Consider the following 24654-nt stretch of genomic DNA (forward strand, 5'->3'; position numbering starts at 1 on the left):
TGTGTATCCCAGGAAGTGAGGGCAGGAAACAGAAAGGTATATAAGGCGTGAGGACCAGGAACTAGAGCCCTTTAAGCTTTCATGCTTTTAGCATCAGTTCAGCTGAGATCCATTTGGGGTGAATTTGAGGAGATAGGATTGGCTGAGAAGTTGGTGTATGGTGATATTTTATTTGTATTAAAATGTTATTTGTATGTTAATAAATCAAGTTGCCCAGGGTCAGAGCTATTAGCAAGCCATAGGAAAGCAGGGCAGTGGTGGCGTACGCTTGTAATCCCAGCAGTTGGTAGGCAGAGCTGGGTAAGTCTCTGTGTGTTCAGGGATACAGCCAGTATTGGATACACATGCCTTTAATCTCAATACCAACCATAGAAGACCTGGAGGCCTTTACAGACAGGCCGTGACAAGGCGGTCATGTGGTTGGGTTTACAACCAATGAGAAGGCAGAACAGAAACTATATATAAAGACTTTAACACAGAAAGTAGCTCTGGTTCAGAGAGGTAGGACCACCGCAGGAGGAAGGGTAAGGTTTTAGCTCTTAGCTCTGACCTCTTGGCTTTCTTCTTTGCATTGGTTCTGTGTTTCTTGTTTAATAAGAAGGTTGGTTACATCTACATTGGTGAGGTGAGGTTATCTGTGGCTTGTTCTGTCTCTCTGATCTTTCTGAATTTACCCCAATACTTGGCTCCCGGGTTTGTTTTTTATTAATAAGACCTTTCAAGAGTCATGTTACACCTGGATATAGAGAGATGAGGTAATTTCTATAACAACAAGAAATTCTTATAACAAGTGTAATTTCTCTCCATAATTAGGGTGATCTACTTTCATGTCAGATGAAACTAGAATATGCTGCCTTACTGATTAAAAAAGGCAAATACATGCATACAAACATTGTTCAAACCAAGAGTTTCCCCAGAGACAGCATTTTCATTGATCTCATTTTCTTTCCAAAATAGAGAAAGTGTCCATGTAGCTGCTTGCTCACTCTATTTTAAACATGGAATTAAAAGAGAAATCCATGAAAAATCTGACTCCCTGCTCATGGTATTTAAACACCACCTCTCTAATTCATTTGATGTTTCTTTTCTGAGATGAATTTCTTTTCAAATTCAGCGGGTATTCCTCTTTTCAGCAGGAAACCCATTTCCTCCTTCAAAACATCCAAAATAAGGGACTAGAGAGATGGCTCAGTGTTAAGAGCACATACATGTTGCTCTTGCAGAGGACCCTGGTTCCATTCCCAGCACATATGGTGGCTCACAACCATCAATAACTCCAGTTCTAGGGGATCTGCTGACCTCTTCTGACCTCTATGGGCACCAGGCACACATAAGATGCATAGACTACATGCAGGCAAAACATTCACACAATTAATGTAAAACAAATTTTTAAAAAAATCTTTCTAAAAGCCCCAAACAGAATCCAGCATCACCAAGACTGAACTAAATAGCCAGTAACTATGTCTAAATATCACTCAGCAGAAAGCTCAAAAAACTTACTAGAATCAAGCTTCAGAAATAAGCTTCTGGGAGAGGAAGGGTATCCTGAGTTGAATTATGTCCTCTCAAATTCATATGCTAAAGTCCTAACTCCTAGTGCCTCAGGATGTGGCTTTATGTGAAGATGGGGACTGTAGAGAACTAATGAAGTTAAAGTGGGGTCATTCAGGTCATCTTCAGTCCACTATACTGTGGTCAAAGAGACAGGTATAAAAGGAAACAGATATGAAGAGCTATAGGGAGAAAAAGGTCATCTATAGTTGAGAAGAGAGGCCTGGACAATCCTCCTTCCAGCCCTCAGAAGAACCATCCTACAGAGGCTGTGGCTTTGGACTTCTCGCCTCCTCCTTTAAGCCACGCACATGGCAGTCTGCTGTTGCTGCACTAGCTAACTAATACAAAAGTGTATCTCTAACTAGAAAGAAAAGGAACTGCCATATAACCCAAGTGGCTGATACCTATTGTTGGTTGTTTTTGCTCTTGGTGTGTGTGTGGGGGGGGGGGTGCCACCCAGCTCCCAAACAAATCACAGAGGCTTATTTTTAATTATAAATGCCCAACCTTAGCTTGGCTTGTTTCTAGTCAGTTTTTAACTTTAAATTATTCCATCTATCTTTGGTCTCAGGGCCTTTATCTTTCTCTATTCTTGTATACCTTTTCTTTCCTTCTTCCTCCATGTCTGGCTGTGTGGATGAGTGGCTGGTGCCTGAAGTCCTCCTCCTCCCTCTCTTACTCTTTTTCTCTCCTCCCACATTTCTCCTTCTATTAATTCTTTCTACCTGCCAGCCCCACCTATCCTTTCTCCTGCCTTGCTATTGGCCATTCAGCTCTTTATTAGCCCATCAGGTGTTTTAGACAGGCAAACTATCACAGCTTCACAGATTTAAATGCAACATAAACAAAAGCAACACACCTGTAATATTATATATTATATAATAATATTCTACAGCAGATACTGATTTTTAATAATCTCTTAAAATATTCACAACCATGTGTATAGCTTACTTAAAGAGAGTCTTAAATAAGAGATCATGAATAAAATGAAAACTAGAGTTGTTTCTCTTGGAAGAGACTTTGTATTCGGAAGGAATACTGAGGTGTACTCTGCTGAGCATCACTGAACTCTGTGCCCTTCCCCCTCACCACTGTTATTCACTGTGCCATGAGTTAGCAAAGCTTCTGCAAAGAGCTGCTACTGCTGGGGTCTGCCTCCTTTCTCTACTCTCTAATCTCTCCCATGCCTGCTCTACTCAGGTTTTTCATCCATCAGTGTCTCAGTTGGGGTTTCTATTGCTGTGATAAAACACCATAACCAAAAGCAACTTGGGGAGGAAAAGGGTTATTTCCCCTTCCACTTCCACATCATAGTCCATCATCAAAGGAAGTGAGGGCAAGAGTCTCATCTGGCCAGGAACCTGGAGGCAGGAGCTGAAGCAGAGGCCATGGAGGGGTACTTTTACTGGCTTGCTCTCATGGCTTGCTCAACCTATTTTCTTACAGCACCCAGGCCCACAGTAAGTTGGAGCCCTACTAAATCAATCATCAACCAAGAAGATGCACCATAGGCTTGCCCAGAGGCCAACATGGTGGGGGCATTTTCTCGAGGTTCCCTCTTCTCCAAGGACTCTTGCTGTGCCAAGTTAACACAAAACTAGCCAGCACAGCCAGGCAATGGTGGCGCATGCCTTTAGGCCCTGCACTCAGGAGGCAGAGGCAGGCAGATCTCTGTGAGTTTGAGGCCAGCCTGATCTACAGAGTGAGTTCTTGGAGAGCCAGAGCTGTTACACAGAGAAACCCTGTCTCAAAACAAAACAAAGCACAAAAACCTAGCCAACACGATCCCTGATTCTGAACTCCTCGAGACCTTTAAGAACTCCTTCCTCGGCTTTCCTCTCACTAGGTGGAATTACACCTGATTCACCCCAACTATTCCCCAACACCCTCTCCATCTGGCCTCTGGGGCACCACTCTCCATTAATCCCCTAACTCTCCCAGTGCACTCACAATGCTCGGTCCTTGAACCCTTCTTTCTCTAGCTAGTATCTCCCCAAAACCGATCTCTGTAAAGTCTATCCTATCTTTCAAGATAGACAAAATAAACTTAATATACAAAGATTATATGGAATCTGGTGTTTCCTTATCTCTCCATTCCTAAAAGGTTTATCCAAACCACTATGATGCTTCATCAATACATCTGCCAGTGCCCATCAGCTAAAATGGTCTTTTTTACATAAAAGACCATTTTTTACATCTCCTGTACACAGAAGCTCCTTCTCCAGGTGTCGGCATGCCTTAATGCCTCCCTTCACTCAGGATCTGCTGAAGTCCCACTGCATGAAAAGCCTTTCCCTGATATCTCAGACATCCTTACCTTTTCATGCCCTATTTTCCCTCCTGACCCCCAACACCTCCTGTCATGTATCAGCACAATCCCTATCTCAGTTTCCCCATCCGAGGCTGCATTAGAACTGAACCTCTTTCTGTTCTATGATACACTCCTAGTATGCAGGCCAGGGACAAACACAAAAGAAGGTTGAATAAATATTTGTTGGATGAATGAATGAACACCATATGGCCTGGCAGACAGTCAGTGTTAAATCAATGACACTTTGAAACAGACATTAGACAAGAGATTCACTGTGGGGGGAGGGGCAGGCGCACTCATATGGAGGTCAGAGGACAACTTGCTGGAGTCAGTCCTTTCCTTCCACCGTGTGAGAGCCAGGGGTGGAAGTCAAGTTGTCACACTTGGTGGCAGACACCTTTACCTGCTTGGCTACCTTGCTAGACTTAGGCAACTGATTCTTAACCATACCTGCAAATTGGAACCCACCTGGTTCCAATTGGATCCTATCCTCAGAAGTTCTTAAACTGGAAATAACCTAGTGGTCTACAATTCTGATGTGTAATAATGCTGATTTTTGATTCTTTAGAACATGCTTCATACTTCATATTGATACTTGCTTCTTTCTTTTCTCCTTAAAAAATAGAGTTGTCATTTTTCATGATTATGTCATCAGCCAGGGAGCTTTTAGAACTTGACAGAGATGGTTGGATCTAAGAATCATTTAAGAAGTATGTGTTACTACAGAAAACTAAAAGAAAATACAGATATCACTCAGAGAGGACATGTACAATGGCTATAGGAAAGATAAGCAGTTGGATAAAAATGTAAACACATTAGTTAGTCACCCATTGTGACTGGCACCAGATCCTGACTAGGATCCCACAGTGGGCAAGGGGAACAGAGCAGCAATATGCATTCATTCTTTCCACTTCCTGACCATGGCGAGCATGTCAGCTTCTGTAGCCTTAAGTTCCCCCATGTGATGGGCTGCCCCTCAAACTGTGAGCCCAATACATGTTATCCCTTGAGTTGCCCTTGTCAGAGTGCATTATCACAGCAGCAGTAAGAGAAACCAAACACCTTTTCACAAAATACCTAGACAGCATTTTTAAGTGATGCTACCATGCACATAAGAACAATCAATGGACTAATCATTAAAGGACTTATCACTAAAGCATTTAGAATAATGAGCCATAGTAACTATGAACTTAAAAGAGAGTGCTATGAAGAAAACAAAAACAGAAAGCAAAATGATAGAATTATGAACCAACAATTTTTATTCAGATTTTTCTTTATTATGTTTTTCAACTTCCACTTTCAGATATTTTTAGCTTCTGATTTAAGAGATCATATTCTGATAAACAGGCTCCTACCTCTTTTTGTGAACTTTGCATTCTCAGAGCAACAGCAGAAACTGCCCTAGGGTCAGCACCTTCATGTGATGTTTACCAAAGAAGAACCACAGCCTTGCTTCCCCCAAAACAAACTCTCCCAATCAAGAACCTAGTAGAACCTGAATGGTAGCCCCTCGGTCCATCAGCAGAGCGTGAGAGAAGGACTCTGCGAAGACACACCACCCTCAGGAGGAACACCTGAACTGTACACCAGCAAAACGAGAGGACGTGGAGACCTCACTGCTGACACATCTCCTTGGAAAGCAGCATCTGCCCTGGAGATGAAAGATTTCTGAAGCACTTAAAGAAAAGATCACCCCTGAAAAAGAGGAATGATCTAATGATTGATTTCCAGGTGGGGAACTATAAATACAAAACCTCTAAGAATCGACCAGGCTAATCTACGAACACAGATCAGTTCTACTTAGGCACAGGAGCAGGCGATAAGGGTCATTAGAAAGTGCAGACTTTGGGGACAACCATGTCCCAGCTTCATGGCTAAGCAGCTCTGTCATCTCATGGAGTTGTTAACTGCCATTGAGCGCTGCTGTCCACATCTCTAAAGGCAGCTGTGGACTGCTGTGAGGGTCAGAGCTAATGGAAGCAATGCATCACAGCTTTAATGGTCAACAAGTGGTTCTGACTACGAAAAGACTCAGTTTTTCTGACAAAACGTTAGAATTAACACAAGCTGATTAATTTCTAAAAACAAACGGCTTTTCAAACCATCAGGGGAAAATCAATTAAAAGTAAAATTGTAGACAAAATAATCAAATAAACTAGGAATACAAAGACTAATGCAGAATGCTTCACTAAAAGCTGGACAAGGCCCTTAAATGTAAAGATAACACTATAAAGATATCATTTTTCTAAATAAACTAAGAGATTTAACAGAAGCCAGAAGAAATTGTGAACCCTTTTAAATTTATTCTGAGTTGGAATTGAAAGAATAAATGAGTGAGAATAGCTGATAAATCTTTGAAGGAAAATCAAGCAGTGTAAAAAGTATGTGCTAAAATTCTATATGAACTCCTGGTACAGAAAAAATACATAGCATTATGGTGATATTTTATTTGTATTAAAATGTTATTTGTATGTTAATAAATAAAGTTGCCCGGGGGTCAGAGCTATTAGCAAGCCATAGGAAAGCAGGGTAGTGGTGGCGTACACTTGTAATTCCAGCACTTGGTAGGCAGAGCTGGGTAAGTCTCTGTGTGTTCAGGGATACAGCCATTATTGGACACACATGCCTTTAATCTCAATACCAAGCAAGGAAAACCTGGAGGCCTATACAGACAGGCCATGATGAGGTGGTCATGTGGTTGGGTTTACAACCAATGAGAAGGCAGAACAGGAAAACTATATAAAGACATTAACACAGGGGTAGTGAGTTCGGAGAGGTAGGACCACTGCAGGAGGAAGGGTAAGGTTTTAGCTCTTAGCTCTGACCTCTTGGCTTTCTTCTTTGCATTGGTTCTGTGTTTCTTGTTTAATAAGAAGGTTGGTTACATCTACATAGCATAGAAAAGCAAGGGTTCGGCATGGTGCTGCATGCCTGTAATCCCAACATTTGGGAGATGGAAGCAGGAGGATTGGGAGTTCAGGTATGCCTTAGCTTAGTAAGTTCAAGGTTAGCTTGATATCCTTTTCAAAAAGCAAAGCAAAATGAAGGAATATAAACATAGTCCCAAAGGCATCAAATAAATGTGTATAAATACTTTCCACATATTATATAAAAAAGATTATAAAAACTATATATATATAAAATACTACATATACAAAACTATATATACAATACATAGTATAGAAAACAAATTAATAGAGAAAAGGTAGATTATAGATGACTCAAAATATATTTATGAAATTATTTATGTAAGTATTTTGCTCTTATGGCCTTGACATGTGGCCACCCCTCTCACTGGGCTGCTTAGCCCTGCTTGCCTTTCTGAGACAGCCTTCCCAGGAAGGTAGAAAGGATGCCTGACAGGACAGAAGCCACTTTTCCACAGCCTCCTGGGCTCAGCCAACACTGTCTGTCTCAAACACTGTGCTATAAGATCTCAAGGGCTAAAGTATTAAGAGTCAGAGACATCAAGTATTAAATCAAATAATGAGTCCAAGAATGAGGATGCTACAGTATATTGTTAGATAAGGAAATAAGCTTTTAAAATTAATGTAGAAAATATTCCCATTTTATAAATAAATTTTCATAACAAAATATATGCAAAAGACATTTTGTATATAATAGGCACACCTTACCCTGATGGTTAAGAGTACAGGCTGGTGGGGGGGGGGGGCGGGAGAGGGGAGAACAAGGGAATCCGTGGCTGATATGTAGAACTGAATTGTATTGCAAAATAAAAGAGTACAGGCTGGAACAGCAGCCTGGCCATGCGAGTAACTTATCCATACTGGAAAATGTTAAGACTGAATTCATCAGAATTTAGGGGCATGAACACATAAAATGCACCTAACATTTTTTAGCTAAGTTTTGTTTTATTTTTATTGTTCCTATTATAAAAAGTTAAGACATTAAGAGTGGTGTGCTTATTTGGTGGGACTTTGGGTATTTTATTGCTTCATTTTTCTAGAATGCCCATATGTTGTTACTAATTCTTAAAAGTAACAAATGTCAGAAATGAAACAGAAACTTGGAGCAAACAGTATTAATACTTACCTGGTCTTAAGATACATAGGCATGTCCTTTGTACACCAGGCTCAGGTGTACTAAAGCATCAATTATTATTTTTATTCGAGTTACTGCCTAGTATGTATTACCAAATACATACTAGGCATACATGAATCATCAAATAGATATCTGCATTGAGCTTCCATTTCAAATAGTTAATTCTTTTTTATCTCAGTTTTAGTGTGATAAACAAGGACCTTGGTCTTTCTACATTCTAGCAATATTAGAATTAAGTATTTAGCACAACAGATAAGAAAAACCATTTCTCTAGACCAAAGTACTAAGAACAAAGATTTACTTTCTTGCCCATGTCAAGGGATGTGACTATAACCTTTGGTGAAATGTTTCCTGAGTCCATGGCTATATAGACAGTTTAGTATACCAGAACTCATGGTTCCCATAGCTACACCCCAAGCCAGTGTTCCATCCAAAAAGGGAGTCCTGCAAGTCTCAGAGTACAAGATAGCAGTTCCTATAAACATAAAATAATTTCTGGATGAGGCCAATTCTGCATTCTTCTGCTATTTACTAATCCAAGTTATCTAAGTCAAAGTTAAACCAATGTCTGTTAAATGACTATATTTAATATGTTTGAAGTTTTAAGCTGACCACCCTCAATTTGTTTGCATAGTCTTGATATGGAAAACTTTCTAAATAATTGATTTTCTTAATTTATACATCAAGCTAATACATCTACATCTTTGTCCCTCTCTAAGTATCACCTGTAAGTTGAATTGGTGACCTGTTAAATGCCTGCCTTCCATGTATCATGCTCTCTGTTCACACACATAGACCTCAAGACTGATCTGATCAGTCATTGCTTTTAGTAGCCATGTGACAGATATGGCCACAGAAGTAATCTTAAGATTTTACCAATTCTGTGCCAGGCATGGTGGTGCATGCCCTTAGTCCCAGCACTCAGGAGGCAGAGGCAGGAGGATCTCTGTGAGTTCAAGGCCAGCCTGGTCTACAAAGGGAGTTGTATGACAGCCAGGGCTGTTATACAGTGAAACCTTGTCTCAAAAAACAAACAAAAAACCAAATAAATAATTCAACAATCCTTAAACGTGCAATTTTCAAGACCAAAAAAATAGTCTATATTTCAATTATGTTTGTTTACTCATTATTCTAGCTTTTCCAAAAATATTTTGAATCTCATTTCTGCTTTCTACTCATTAGGCAACCTTCCCAGCTCCCAATTTTATAATATTTGGTTACACCTCCTTAAAACCAAAATATTAATTAAAACAGTAATAGTAAATAGTAATACATCAGAGATTTAATACTATATTGGATAACTTCATCCACCTTAGCATCAATTGTAATATTGTAATTTTGGAGTATGTTTGTTTACCTAATCAAGAACCTGTTTAGCATCCCATCACCCATCATGTACTTCTGTATCTTTTCCACAATGACAGAGCAACAATCTAAATGTCTTGCTGAATATGGAGAATCACGGTGGTGTCTTCCCCCATCAGCCTCCAGCTAGCTTCTGTGCTAGTTCTTTGCTGGCTGTGCCTTCTCCTTCTGCTTGCTCTTGAAGTGCTAGCATTTCCCCCAAGGACTTTCCATTTGCTATTCTTGCTGTGTGCTCAGAGCCCGGGTGATCTCATCAACACCAATGACTCAATGGCTCCTGTGCTCAAAACTCCCAACGCCACTCCATCAGCAGCATCCCCCTGTCTGAATCAGACTTCAGGAGAACACCATTTAGACATCTCTTGGGCACTTCAAATACAGGGTGAACAATGCTGCACTCATGCCACTCCTCCCAGCTTCCTCCTCCTCCTTTCTCTCCTTACTGTTCAGTCTCAGTGAAAGGCTGGAGCAAAAACTCAGGAGGTGTTTGGTCATGAGGACTCTATTCTAGGAAGGGACTTGTGCCATTAGCACAGAAGCAAGTTCTTTACAAAAGGACAGAAATTCAGCCATGTATTCCAGAAAATGAGAACTTTTCTTTTTTTTTCTCACTTTTATTAGTTCTTCGAGAATTCTATACAATGCATTTAGATCATATTCACTCCCTTCCCTGACTCCTCCCAGATCCATCCTCCCCTTCCCTACTCACACAATTGTATGTCATTTTTCTTTAACCCATCAAGTTCAGTTTATGCTGCCCATATAGTCATGGATGTGTGGCATTCCTTGGAAGGCCATACTCTTAAAATAAAACTGACTCTCCTTCTCCTAGTAGATGTAAACTACCAACAGGTACTTAGCTAGGGAGAGGATTTTGTGCCCACCTCCTTTCTCCATGCTGAAATTTTGTCTGGCCTGAGTCTTGTTCAAACCTTGTGCAGACTGTCTCAACTACTATGAATTCATACACAATGAGCTCCAGGACAGCCAGGACTACATAAAGAGACCCTGTCTCAAGAACAAACAAGCAACAAGAAGACATTCTGAAAAAAATATGAAAACTTATACTGTAGAAGCTTTCTAAAATGTATACATGCACACAGACAGATAGATAGATAGATAGATAGATAGATAGATAGATAGATAGATAGATAGATAGATAGATAGACAACTTGGGATAGATTTACTCTATAAATGTGATAACACCATCACTAGATACCACAAGATAGCAAACAAAAAGTCTGATGTTAGGATTGGGTTACCTCCTTTGGGGTTATTGGCAAGTGAGTCCCCATAGACCCTCAAGCATATAGGCTACTGCCAATGCTTTGGTTATCCTGACAGTAAGATGCCATTGCTGAAGAAACCACACACTTGAGTCATAGAACATGGAGGAACCAAGGTGGTACTCACCTAGAAATTGTAAGTGTCTCTCCTCCCCACCCCCTCTTCTCCTCCCTCTCCTGATATTTGTTAGTTGTTTAGGGTTTGTCTGATATTTTTCTTCTTATTATAGAGGCAGCAGTCCCCTAAATGATCTTCCAATATCCAATGTAATCCCTCTTTTATCTTCCTCCACTTGCAGGGAGAAAAAACTTTCTAACTTGGTGATAACAGCTCCCCATAGCAAGACTTACAAGCCCTTCTGCCTCTGGGCGTAAGCACCTTCCGCCATTCCGACCCATGCACTTTTCATGTTGGCCATTATACTACCCATTCTCATCATTACATAGAACATCTATTTCCCTTGCCAGTGATATGTTAGCCTCCATGTACAGTACGTTCAATTTTCAGCTGAACATCACATGCTATAAGACCAAGCTCCTCAATCTTGCTTAGCTGACCCTTTCCAGTGCTTCTACTCAGCGCTGTGTATGCTCCGCCAAAGCACTGAACCCGCCTGCCCTGTCATCAGAAACGTTTGTGTCTTCCCATGAGAGGAATATACGTGACTCGTTTACTAAGTGAATAAACATATGAATGACTATTGTAAAAGAAGTAACAGAGAATGAAATCGCTGAGTTAAAATTTCAAAAATACTCTGAGTGCCAACACGAGCCCAAAATGTTTTCAGTCACTTTGCAGTTGCCTCAGTACTTTTCCGAGCCACACATATGTAAGAGTTTATATTGTGGGAATTTAATAGGACATCATGTTCCATTCAGTTTTTTAGAAATAAAAATGTACTCTTACATAAAAGGTTAAGGGAAATAATTACATATGTCTTATAGGATAAATAATTGCTTTCTCTGAGTGTTATATGTCTCAAAACATCAAAACAGGCCCAAAATCTAGGGAACATGTATTTTTCCTTGATATAAAAATTCACATACATCAGAGAAACAATAAAAACAGAAATTCCGCAAAAGACAAAATATAAATATTTAAGTGACATGAAAAATATTGCTGTCAGTAATGACTAAATAAACATAAATTACACCAGTGAGATATTTTCTTATTTTCTACCATCAAATTAGTAAAAATAGCATCCTCTAACCTAAGATTTCTACTGCAAATCATCTATCTTTGGTCTTTAGAAATTTAGATAATTTTACATAATTTATTATAAAGTTTTTATACTATAAACAATTAAAAATAACCTACTTACCTCAAATTAAATTTACCCATTTGTTCAACAGGCATTTACTGAGCACCTCATATGTGCCAAACCCTGTCCAAAGTGGTAAGGATATAATAAAATACCCACACATAAGAAACACATCACCTACAGGGTTTAAAATGCACTGGGGGAGGAAGAGTCATATGAGCAAATGATCACAATATATTTTATATGGATGCCAAAAATGAAATTAAGAAAAACAGAAATGTAACCTAGAAATAAAAAGGGGGTTATAACTTTATACACAGCTCCAGGGAGGGCCTGATTGAGAAGATAACTGCCGAGAAACATGGAGGGCAGGGGGGAAGAAACCCAAGCGAAATATCTAAGAGGAGGTTCTAGGCAGAGGGAATACTGCAGAAACCCTGTCTTCAGAAGGAAGCTAGAGTGTGCCACTGTTCAAATGCATTCCTCAAAGTTCATACGTTGAAAACTTACTTCCTAATGTGGCGATATCTGAAGATAGGAAGTGAATGGGTCACAAGGGTTCGTTCTATGCAAGTATTTATACCATTATTACAAAAGTGAGTTCATTAAAAAGAACAAGTTCGAGTTTCCTTCTCTCACAGCCACATTCACCAGCGGATGACTGCAACAAGGCTCTCACTTGTTCTTAGCTTCCAGAACTGTCCGCCAAACAAATACCTGTTTGTTATTAAACTACCCAGTCTGGGATATTTTGTTAGGGCGGCACAAAACAGGCAAGACAAGAAGTCTAAGAGGCGAAATTATCAGTTCCATCGAGGCCAGTTCATGCTGGGCCCTTGTAATGGTTTAGACCAGGAACGCCGCCCCGCTAGACTCCTGTTAGACACCCAAGTGGGTGGTGCTGGGCCCTACCCCAGTCACACTCCTTAAGCCCCACCCCATGGTGCTCTCTGCCTCACCCCTCACCACAAGCCTAAAAGCAATAGAACCAACTAACAATGGACCAAATGCCCGAAAACCATCAATTAAAATAAACCTTTCCTCCTTCAAGATGATGTCCTCAAGAATTCTGATGGACAGCTAACTCGCACAGACGTACAGGCCAGCATCACCACTTTGGTGCTTGATGAAGCCTTAAGAGGGTTTAATAGCCGGGCGGTGGTGGCGCACGCCTTTAATCCCAGCACTCGGGAGGCAGAGCCAGGCGGATCTCTGTGAGTTCGAGGCCAGCCTGGGCTACCAAGTGAGTTCCAGGAAAGGCGCAAAGCTACACAGAGAAACCCTGTCTTGAAAAACGGAAGAAAAAAAAAGAGGGTTTAATATAGAAAAGTAATGTGTTGTTTCATTTAATTTATGAGGGATTTTTTTTGTCTTTAAAGTTTAAAAAGTTTGATATGTTATTTGATGAAAGAATGGATAAAATAGGTTTGGGAAATTTTGACGAAAAACCATCCCAGAGGTGGTTGGTAAATCTTTCTCTCTCTAAGTATGTGCAAGTTCTTACCAATTTTATTAAAAGACTTCAGGACTAGCAAGCCAACCTCTATGCTTTCCCATCAAAGATAACTAAAAACATTCATTTTTTAATGATTATTTTATTTCAAATGTCAATGGCATGAATGACTAGGAAGTTACATTTTTAATCCAATATTTTCTGATACTTGAACTTCCACAGTATTAAAAGTATGTTTCCTTTGGGGGTGTTTCTAATAAAGATGATAACATTTTAGAAATAAAGTCAATACTTGGTACTTACATGAAAGTTTTCATCTGGAAAATATAGCATTTCTTGATCTTAAATTTTTTGAGTGTCAAAATGAATTCATTTTTTATTTAAAAAACTAATTTATGTTTAAATGTTATTCATTGACTGCAGTGTGAAATCAAGATGGGAAGTTATGACAACATCTCAAGGAAGACATAAGGGTGGTGTGGCCCAGAAGTCCCAAGGGTGAGAGGTTCTGACCCGAAGCACTGGAGTCACAGTCAGGAGAAGCTGTCGACAGGTGTGACATAAAGGAAAAGGAAGTCAGTGATGCTCCTGGAAGGGGGGTTCCCATTAAATGGAGTGAGGGAAACTACAAAGAGTAAGCGTCGGGCAAATGTTCAGTTTGGGATCTGCCATATGTGAGGAACCTAGCCAAGCAGTGGTACTGACTCTCTGTTCATTTAGAACCCAAGAGCTATTTCACACTCTTGGGACAAATTTCAAAGCTATTATCATGTACGTGTAATTTAAATACTAAATGATGGATGGCATTACCAAGAATATGAGAATGACTGGAAAGACAGGAAGATGAAGACTACCCCAGGAATGTACCAGTATAGATCAGCAAAGGTTGAGGATTATAGTGGGTTAAGATAAAATCCAAGAGTGTAGTAAATTTCTGTGATGACAAAATAATCAATCCCAAACTTCCACTGTTTAAAAAAGGAAAACAATAAAGAAATATAGAGTACTTCCATAAGAAAACTGCCTATGTGCATTGCAGTTTTTTCTCCAACCCTTAAAAACATTGTTCTTCACTTATTTGAAAATAATAACTGATGTCACTCATTGCATTCAAATTTACAAAATGCCTCCAAATGCCAATGAAGCATGATTTATCACCTCCATTTCCAAACAGGTACTCAAAGGTTGTTAAGGTCATATAAACCAGGGGAATGACACATGTTTCAGTTTCCTAATTATCTTGAATATTCAAGAAGATAATATGCAGTTACAGAAAACACCTCTCCCAAAAAGTAGCAAAGATGGAAAACATTAACCAAGAAGGCTGACCATCCACTCCCCTTAATATTACAGCTGTTAGTATTCTAATGCCAACCTTGGGTGTTGCTCCTGGCAATATCTTCACTTCACCAATCTTCACTTCAGAGAAGATGATGGGCATCAATGAAACTCCACATGGAGTTTACTTTCTGTGTGACAAAAGTTAGCCACTGGGCAAGAAAATGACCTTGTCTTGACTGCTAACAGTATGCTGTCCAAAATGGACAAGCAGAACAGAAAAGAAAGTGGCTGCCAAACTTTGCCAAAACAAGGTGGGACAGTCCTTCAAATATCCTGCTTCACAGATGAGTCTGTCAGATATGCTAGGCTTATAGGCCGAAGATGGATGCCCCAATGTTGCAGAGAAACCCTATGTGAATGTCCAGGCAGCCAGCTGTTTCTGTCATTTCTTAATTTTGGAAGTTTTTTGCTCTGTACTTCCTGTTTACTCAGGTAATAGTATATCCTTCTCAGGTCTCCAATGGAGTTGAAGAGTAGTTATAGTTTTCCTTGGTATCAGACTGAGAAAACAAACTCACAAAAGAGGTGTGTAAAGTGTACAAGGTTCAGAGACATAAAAAGATCGTTTTGGGTTGGTAATGCAAGTTAGGATGGAAAGTGAATTAGGTACAATACTTTGGACTCACCAAGATACAATAAATAGTGGAGTATTTTCTCTGAATTTGTCAAATGCAAATTGACTAGACATTGTTAATTTATTCTTACCTGTATATATTTGTATATATTGTACTTATTGTATATAGTTTTTCTATGTTAGTTAAAACCTTTGCTTTTTATTTAGACAAAAAGAGGAAATGTGTGATATTTTGTTTGTGTTTTGACAAATAAAGCTTGCCTGGAGATCAGAGAGTGGACTTAGCCACTAGTTAACAATACAAGCTGGGTGGTGGTGACTCACACCTTTAATCCTAGCACTCAGGAGGTAGAGACAGGAGCTCAGTCCACTTTTCCTTCTGAGGATTCAGTAGAGGTAAGAAGTCTCTCTAGTGGCTGCTCCTTTACTTCTCAGATCTTTCAGCATTTATCCTGTTATCTGACTCCAGGGTTTTACTATTAAGACCAATTAGAATTTGTGCTACAGGGTGTAGTACTTAATTTCCATATTTGTTTCTTCTGTTGGGATGAACTTCCAGAAAATTCTGGCAATATCCTCTGCATCCTGTCTCATTATCAGCATGAGCATAGGTCTTGCTGGGTATACAGCACCTGAACAACATTTGCTGAGATACTTCCTGAGAACGGGAGGGTTGCATGGTCCATTCAATGTGGTTAATGAATTTCTAGGGTGTTCTGCTGAAGCAGAAGTCAGCGAGGGTGAAAGTTCAAGGACTTTTTGCAACAAAATTTGTCCCCACATTTTAGACCAAACACTGTATTCCTTGCTTTATTTTAAGAGCGGTGGCCCTTACGCTTCAGAGTGCACCATAATTACCCAAACAGCTGGTGACAGCAAAATGTGCTGGGCCTCTACCTCAGAGCTTCTGATTTAGTAGGTTGTGAATAGGGCCAGGGCCCAAGATGCTGTGTGTCTAACCAGTTCTGAGATAATGTTAAATATTGCTGGTCCCAGAATCACTCTGAGGACCACTGACCTAGAGGAAAGAAACAAGTCTTTCGGAACAAAGCTTTAAATAAAAATAATAAATAGTATTTCTGCCCCAGAATTTTAAACTGAAGGCCAGCATATCGTGATCACTGGGTGTTTATTTCTATCTTAAATTGGGTACAACTGAAAGAAGATGTCAATTATGACTAATTGCACCATAAAAATCAATTTCTTCATATAATTGAAAAAGCAAAGCTAACTACTTACTCTCTTTTGAAGGCAGTGATTAGTGCTTCCAAAGAAGATCTATGTCTTACTTATTTTTATAATCCCTAAAGTGCTTTCGACAAAAATACCCTCAATCATTGTTTGCTGAGCAAGATTATGTAATTCCCTTTCTCAGTGAGCATACTATGTACTTGGGGAGAAATGTGTGCTCAAAGACTTTGATGATGTGTATGCTATCCTTGGGCAATTTAAAAAAAAAAATAGGCCCCTTCTGGGCATATGACCTGGAAGAAGGTATCCCTTCCTCCAGACACATGCAGTTCTGTGGCACAGCACATGCTTATGCTGAGCTCAGAGTGGATTCTAGCTCTTTCTGGCTCCTTGGGTAGAATACAGAGTGATTCCTCCATACTGGCAGCTTCCTGAACACAATACTCATGGGCAAACATGTAGCTGTCAGAAAGTGAAGGAGATGTTGCAGCTAGAACTCAGAAGACAGAAAAGATTCATTGGTTTTTGTGGTCCAGGGAGTTTTAATTGGAGGTCTAGGATAGGAAGTGTCATGTGTCTGAGATGTTCTATCTCCATACCCAGGACCTTCAGCCAGTAAACTCCTACTATTATATTAGCTTGCCTCTTGCCCCTCACTAGGGTAGTGCTATGGTTTGGATATGTGTGCTGAAGGTTTGGTCCCCAGCTAGAGGAGGTAATGAGAGCTGACTGGATCATAAGGGAGCTAACCTTATTCATAGATTTGTCTATTCATGACTCCATAGCTAAATGGGCTAGCAAGATTTGGGGCCTCCTTGGAGAAAACAGATGAATGAATGCTGTGATCTTGTCTCTGAACCCTTTCTTCCCTCTCTCCTTCCTTCTTTCTCTCCCTTTTTCCCTCTGTCTCTGCCATGAGATCAGAAGTCTCCCCTGCCACACATTTCCACACCCACATTTTCTTTGTCTTGCCTCAGGCCCAAAGCAATAGAGCCAGATGACTGCGGTCTGAAACCATGAGCCAAATACATCTGTTCTTCTAAGCTGTTTCTCTCATGTATTTTTGTCACTGTGACAAAATGCTGTCTAACACAGGTGGTTATATGTTCTCACTATACACGGTATTTCCCGTCACCATTTATAGCAATGGTAATTGTATGATGTGTGGGTTTGTTTGGGATTTGCCCCAAGATTCTGAAGCTCTGTGTTAGAGGAGTCCATATGTTTTTCATCATTTTACTACAATTGCTTGGTACCTAAGCACTATATATGTGTGCATGTAATACATATATATTGAAAATGAAATCTTATAATATGTTAAGAAACGGAGAAAAGAAAGAATTAGCAGTGGTTTCGTCCATGGAAAATAAAGGACAGCCAGAACTTGGGAGGATTCTGAGAATCAAAAGCAAGAATCCCAAACACTGCTGAAGAAAGGCTTGCAAGGAAAGTGTACCACTGTCTGTACTGTGTGCTGCTATTTACATCCCTTGTGCTAAAATATGACATTTCACAGATCCATCAACTCCTGGCTTTACATTGTAAATATTGATGGTGTGAATACTTGCTCACATTTGCCTAGAACATGGAAAACAGTACTCAGCATGAGAACTTGAATGAAAAATTCACCTCTGGAGGCACAACCAGCAAGATTAATTATGGTAACTGTGTGAAAACAGAGATGGAGTTCTAGTTCCTTCAGTGACAGAGTGACTCCCACATGTAGTCATTTACAAGTTCTCTGGTTGATATGGACTTGGAAATGTTGATCACTTCCCAAATCCAGGAAGGCTTTATTGCTATCCTATCCTCTAGCCCCTTGCTCTTCTGCTAATTGATATCAACTCACCCCACCTGATTCTGGTAGAACCAGTCTGGCACAGAGCACCAGCAACGTACTCGCCAAATGAATAGCCTCTTGCCAATTCTCCTCCTGTGTAGGGCACTTGACACATAGCCTCCCCTTTCTTCATGTCTTTCCTCCCCTCCCTCAAAATCCCAGAACTCACCTTTCTCCAGCCTAGCCATTGTTCTGATGTTTCCTTTGTGAACATTTCTGCCCCATCTAGTGTTGGTAAAACCCTAGTTCTGCCCTTTCAACCATTCCTTTTATCCACGTTATTCTCAGGTCCCCGCACTAGCCCAGACCGTGATCCTGAGCACAGTAGCTTGATCCCTGGCTGCCAATTAAACAGCTCCATGTAAGTCAGTCACTCTAAAGGAAAGTTCCTTCTCTTCCCCGAATTCCTCCTCCTGGGGTTAGAAGCACTTCCCCCTACTCAGGCTAGGACCCCTCATCCACTGAGCACTCACATCCACTTACTGCCAATCTTCTAACACCATGCTCTTTCCCACTTTCGTTGCTACCCTTAACTGTTGCCCTGCCTTCCTTCACCTGGACTGTTATCACCCCCCCTCGGAGCAGGTCCCACCTCTTGCCATTTCTCACTCTTCTAATCTGACCTCCGTCTTACTGCCAGACTAAGTGTTTAAATTCTTCTCTTGCTTCTAGCTGCCTATCACATGAAGAGCAGCTTCTCAGCATGACATAAGACCCCTCGTGAGCAGACTCCTGGGCCTCTCAGAGCCATTGCCCATTAAGCTTCTTGCTGCTCCCTGCATTCCAGTTGTGCCCAGTTATGACACCACACGGCTTTGCGTTTCTGCCGCTCTGTGCTCTACACCTGAATGCCTTTCCCCCAAAGGAGCCACAGTCACTGACTCTCGTCGTCTTGTCAAATTCCCGCTCATCTTTCAAGCCCTCTTCAGTTCTTTACTAGTGCTTTTTCCAATCCATCCCAGTGGGTTCTAGCGCCATTTGCCTCTCTTGTGGGGTCAAACCCCTTACTATAATTGTTTGTTTATGTATCTGCCTCATCCTTACTCATATATATATATTTTAATTTTGTATTTATTTTGTAATATTAATCATGACATATTGCCTGCAGACTAGTATAAACTGAATAAATGTTGGTGGAATAAAAACTTTCAGCCAGTCATCATTCACTAAAAATTCAGAGACCAGTAGAATCACATCGTGCAAGATTTCAGAGCAGTGGACTAAGGACCTTGAGATTGCATTTACCAAATTTAAATAATGTATACATAATCCACTTAGTTCTGTTCTTTTTTGTTCTCACGGGCTCTTTTAATATCTCATTGCAACGCTGAATCATCTGTTGGCCTGGATACTTTTTTTCCTCTGGCTGCCCTAATAAGTCCAATTAGTCAATTAGTCAAAAATCCCACTCAAATTCACAGGTGTAGGCCTAGGCTATGAGCCTGAGCCTTTGAAGTCTCCCTCGAGATGCTTCCTGAAATATTAGCCTTGAGCTCCACTAATCTGACAATAAACAACTCTCACACTGATACAGACCTTTCCTTTAATATCTTACACCTCCTCGTAATGAAATGGGTCATTTATTAGAGTGAGTTTTCAAGTGAGAAACAAATGGACAAAACCCCAGAAGTTCTCCCTCATACAAAACCCCAGTAATCCCAAACAGCTCTACTGTCCAGATGCCATTTACAGACGTCACGGCCTCTCCTCGACCGTCATCTACGGGTGCACAGACTTGATTTTTATTTCTCTCTCCCGAGACTTCCCTCCCTGCGGATTTGGTCACCTGCTGACCTTCCAAAAGCAGTCATGTTACTTCCCTTCCCACTCTGTAGTCCCAGGACTCTGGCAGCACTGTACTTAGAACCTCACTCAAGTCGAATGCGCCACAAAACCTAAGGTGAAGCCTCTGCCCACAGCCTAATTGCAGCTCTGAAGGGCCCTTTGTCTCATCTCAGGCAATCACCGTCAGCTTCCTCCCAGACCAACATTCTACAGTCTTCCCTTTCCTTCCACAAGTAAGCAAGAAAAGTCAATCTTTGTAACTTCATTTAACACGGCTTACTTTATAAAAATGTTGATAAAGGGTTGAGGTTTCAAGTACCCCGCAGATTTTCCCATTCCCCCTTTCACTCATGTTATGACAACTTGGCTTTAGTTTTTTTTTAGCCTTAAAGACCCTCATCTTAGCTCCTCTCACCCTCTCCCCATCTCATAGTGCTGACGTCCTTTGTGCTCAGAAATAACTCCCTCTAATGTTAAGAAGAACGAGCAGTGAGCAGGTCATTGTGGCTCCCAGCACTAAGGAGGCAAGTACCAGGTCACTCTGTGATGTGGAGGTGAAAACCAGAAGAAGGAGTAGTTAAAACAGTTGGAACAGACAGAGACTAGCTTTTCTATTCTGCTTATGATCATGGTTCAACATCCGTCTCTCACTTGAACTTGCTAAGCTCCAGACAGGTCCCCTATCCTCACACTCCCAGAACAGGAAGTCCTTACCCTCAGAAGCCTGAGGATCATTTACCTCTCATTTTCCTCTTCAGAATAATGGTAGGTTGAAACAATGATCAAGAGTACAAATTAGCTCAGCTAGTCTAGGTCTCAACAATCAGATTATGTCCCTGGGAGGCCTCTTCTAGTTCCAGAGGAGCCTCTAACCCACAGTACATAGTCTCACACTGCCTTCAGTCTGCAGGAAGACTATCAGGAGATCTGTGCGTCACTGGTTCCAAAACCACAACTAGCCACAAGCTGGCTCAGTAGCATCCTCCTTTATATTTTATCTAGTTCCATTTTCAAAGAGAAAAATTCAAAACTGACACCTAAAAGAATGACTCGCATACAATTTCTAAAGCCAATGAAATGAAAAGATGGAATTGGATGAGCATCACTCCCTTGTACATTCTATCATCGCCTTGCCTCAGTTCTGTATGGCTGTAGTCTAGGAAGAGGGAATTAGCTAAGTTGGTAAAGTGCTTGCCTAGCATGCAAGTGGCCCTAGGTTCGATCCCTGCCACCGTACAAACTAGGTGTGGTGACCTATATCTTTGATCCCAGCACTTGAGGTAGGAGGATCAGAAACTCAAGGCCCATCATCAGTTACATAAGGAATTTGAGCCCAGCCTGGGCTAGAAACCTTGTAGATACATCAATAAAGAGTGTGATATCAAAGCATCTCTTCTACTGGCCTTGGTTTTTCCACTTCAAGCAGATTCTTCACTACTAAGGATTAACGTTGCAAGGAACTTAGAACTTGACTTCAGAAAAGACACATGTTCTACATACTGTGACTAGGCAACTGGCAGATAAAGTTTATCTTGCTACACAACAGTTGTGGATGCTAAAAAAATCAGGATTCTATAGAAGCCTGAAGACTGGGTCATTCCCAGGTGACGAGTAAAGTGGCGGGATACATATTGAACTAACAGTAATGCCCGCTGAAATCAAGCACAGCTGTTAGCTGAGCCCTTGCCCTGATTCACCAGTTACAATGCAGCTGCATAGTCATACTCAAGCTTTCCATCTCATGCTGTCGTTTCAGGCTGCCCTGGGACTTGTATTGTAGGAGAGGAAGATGAAAATCCACGGAAGATGGATGATGTCTAGAAGGAGGTTACTCTAATTCAGGAGTGGTTCTAGCATGCACAGGAAACCGAATCTGCCCTTTCTTCTCAAAGGGAGCCAATGGCTAACCTATTTTTGCTGGATAAATATAAAGGACCCATCACCCTGATTCCTAGCAATCTTCCTTAAAACAGCATGTGCGCTTCAGCTCCTCTCCAACAAGATCATTCAAAGTAGGTCAGAAATGCTGCTTCCTTCCCCTGATTGATTTTCATTAAGAGGATGCACTTCTGGAGCATTAGATGAAAAGATAAACACCAAATACAGTTTCCAGTGACACCCCCTGTAAATTTTTGACACACTAAATCTCGTTTTCCTAAAAGCAGAGAAAAGTCCAATCACCCAGAATTTATCCTTCTTGGCTATAAATCAGCAGCAATCTCAAGCTGTAAAGTACACAGCTGCAAGCTTTCAGCCAGGTGAAGAGCCTCCCCAAGGAGCGTATTAGCTTTACCCATTCTAATTTTCTACATCACCAACCCGCCTCTTTCCTAAGTACTTTCTTTTGTACCTTCTTCACATCCTTGTCTTGCCAGGACGTCAAAAAAAAACACCACAACGTGCTTTATGTGGAAACCGAGAGCAGGGGAGTTGGGTGAAAGCATTGTGGAGACCGGGGACGGAGAAAGCAGGAGAGGGAGGGTCCGTATCCAGGTCTCTGAAAAGCTATAGAGCCATAGTTTTCCAAATCCCACAGGGCAGGGCTTCCCCAGTCTCCTCCCCTTCCTGAAATTTCTCCCTCGACCTCAGGTCCTCAGACCTGGCTCTCGAACCGGAGCGCCACAAAGTCCTTTCAGAAACCCCCAAACACCAGCGCGGAGAGAAAAAGCACCACTAGAAAGATAAACCTGCACACCCGCTCCTCGCCAGCTAGCAGGGGCGAGCAACTTCATCCCTGGACACAACCGAACGCCCCTGTCCTCCAAGCCCGAAAAAGGTGATGGCCACTCTGAGCCCGGGTCCGCGCGGCCGCCCCACCCCGCACCCCGCCGCCAACTCCAGGCGGGGACCAGGTGCTGCTCACCTCCTGGCACGCAGGAAGCGGGCGGCCGGAGGAGGGCGAGTCCCCAGCCCAGGCTGCCTGGTAGCCGGCGAGCGCCCAGCAGCAAATCCAGGCGGGGCTCCAGGGCGAGCGCGCGCGGCGGGGACCCTCGGCCGCTCGCCCCCCGCCCCTGCCCCGAACCCTCCGCAGGGCGAGCGGCAGCATCGTGGCTCTGGGTGCACCGGGACCGTCAGGCTGCGCAGCTCCGGCTCCGGGCGGCCAGGACCGTGCTGTCGGCTCCTCTGGCTCAGGCTCAGCTCAGCGGGTCCGCCCGCTGACAGCTCGGCCGCTCGCAGCGCGGGCAGCCGGCGCCCGTTCTCCCGTCACGCCGGAGGGAGGGACCGTGGGACGCGGGCGCGGCGCGGAGGCGGGACGCGGGGCGGGGACGCGGGAGCCCGGAGCAGGTGTCGCGCGCGAGCTACGGCTGAGGCCCAGCCCAGCACGCGTGGAGCGGTGGCACAGCCAGCCGCGCAGGAGCCTAGCGACTAGCTAGGGGGAGTCAGAGAGGCCAGGGACCCCGGGGTGTCACTCCTTTCTAGACCCCTGTGGATCTCTTGTAAGGATCCACGCCTGGCAACCTCAAAATGAATTTCGACATGATTAGGGTTTGCCTGAAATGGCAGCGAGACAAGAGGCCCGAGGTCTGGAGTATTGGATTCAGTTAGCTCATTTATTTGATGAAAATGGTAACGGTACCCACCACGTGGGGTCGCCATGCGGGCTAATTAAGTTGATGTGCACAAAGCTCTTGGAAGGGTGCCTGGAGTAGATGTTTGTGGTGGTGCACCAAACCTGCTTGCTGCTGATATTGGTATGATTTCACACAGATGTGCAGCCTCTGGCGAGTAAACCTTTTTGCTTCTGGGAAAGCATTTATCCTGTACAAAGACTGCAATGGTGGTCTATCTTGTGTGGCCTCCACCAAGCAGTGAACAAGGACCTGTGGGTGTGAGAGGACCTCAAGGATCTTTGACCCTAGGAATTAATGAGTTATTGTGTTCGGTTATCCCGTTCATTCAATTACTTGGAGAAACCCACTTGATGCACTAAATATAAATGGACCTGAATTTATCTTCAGCACTGTAAATACGTTTACTCAAATATATAATTCCGTTTTCATCCTCCTATGGTTTAGGAGTACCTGGACAGGTAGATGCTCTGTTATCATTTGTTTTTATTTTCTCTATATGTTTTTTTTTATTCTTTAATCCACCAGGAATTCATGTGAACCGAATTTATATTATCTTTGTCAACAGCTAACAACATGACTCATGAATTTAAAACATTTTCTTTCTTTATAAAAAATAAAGCTCATTTTCGTCAATATAACTGGATTAAATTGCAATTACAGATTTCCCTAAGCAGCACCCTTTGTAACTCTCACTTAATAATTTCCTCTTAAAAGATTAAACAGCTTAGAGTTACTAGGTGTACATTGGTTTTCTCTTGTGCAGGGCACATCCAGAGGAGAACGTTAAGAATCAACAAAAGCCAGAACTACATCAACAATAGCAGGGCTAAGGGCATGTTATCTACACGGATTTTTTTTTCTTTTTGCAGGTAAACCAGATAACACTATAAATGAACAAAAGTTTTTAAATCCTCTAAGCACAAAAAAATGTTAGGAAGTATGAATGAATTCAACTAACGAATGTTTGAAACGCAAATTTTATACAGGCAGAATGAAATATTATGAAAAGTGTTTATGTGAATCTAGGAATGAGAATAATTCTAGTAAATGTGTTTGTG

General features: G+C 41.8%; 1 protein-coding gene across 1 annotated transcript in view; it reads right to left on the reverse strand.

Annotated features, from left to right (window-relative positions):
• Elapor2 (endosome-lysosome associated apoptosis and autophagy regulator family member 2) overlaps positions 1-23070 on the reverse strand; it is a 178754-nt gene extending 155684 nt beyond the window's left edge. The window contains exon 1 of the mRNA XM_059257269.1: positions 22888-23070. Within this exon, the coding sequence (XP_059113252.1) occupies positions 22888-23070 (183 nt within the window). The remainder of the gene's footprint in view (positions 1-22887) is intronic.
• Positions 23071-24654: the final 1584 nt, after the last annotated feature.

This window comes from Peromyscus eremicus, chromosome 3, assembly GCF_949786415.1.
Source record: "Peromyscus eremicus chromosome 3, PerEre_H2_v1, whole genome shotgun sequence".
NCBI lineage: Eukaryota > Metazoa > Chordata > Mammalia > Rodentia > Cricetidae > Peromyscus > Peromyscus eremicus.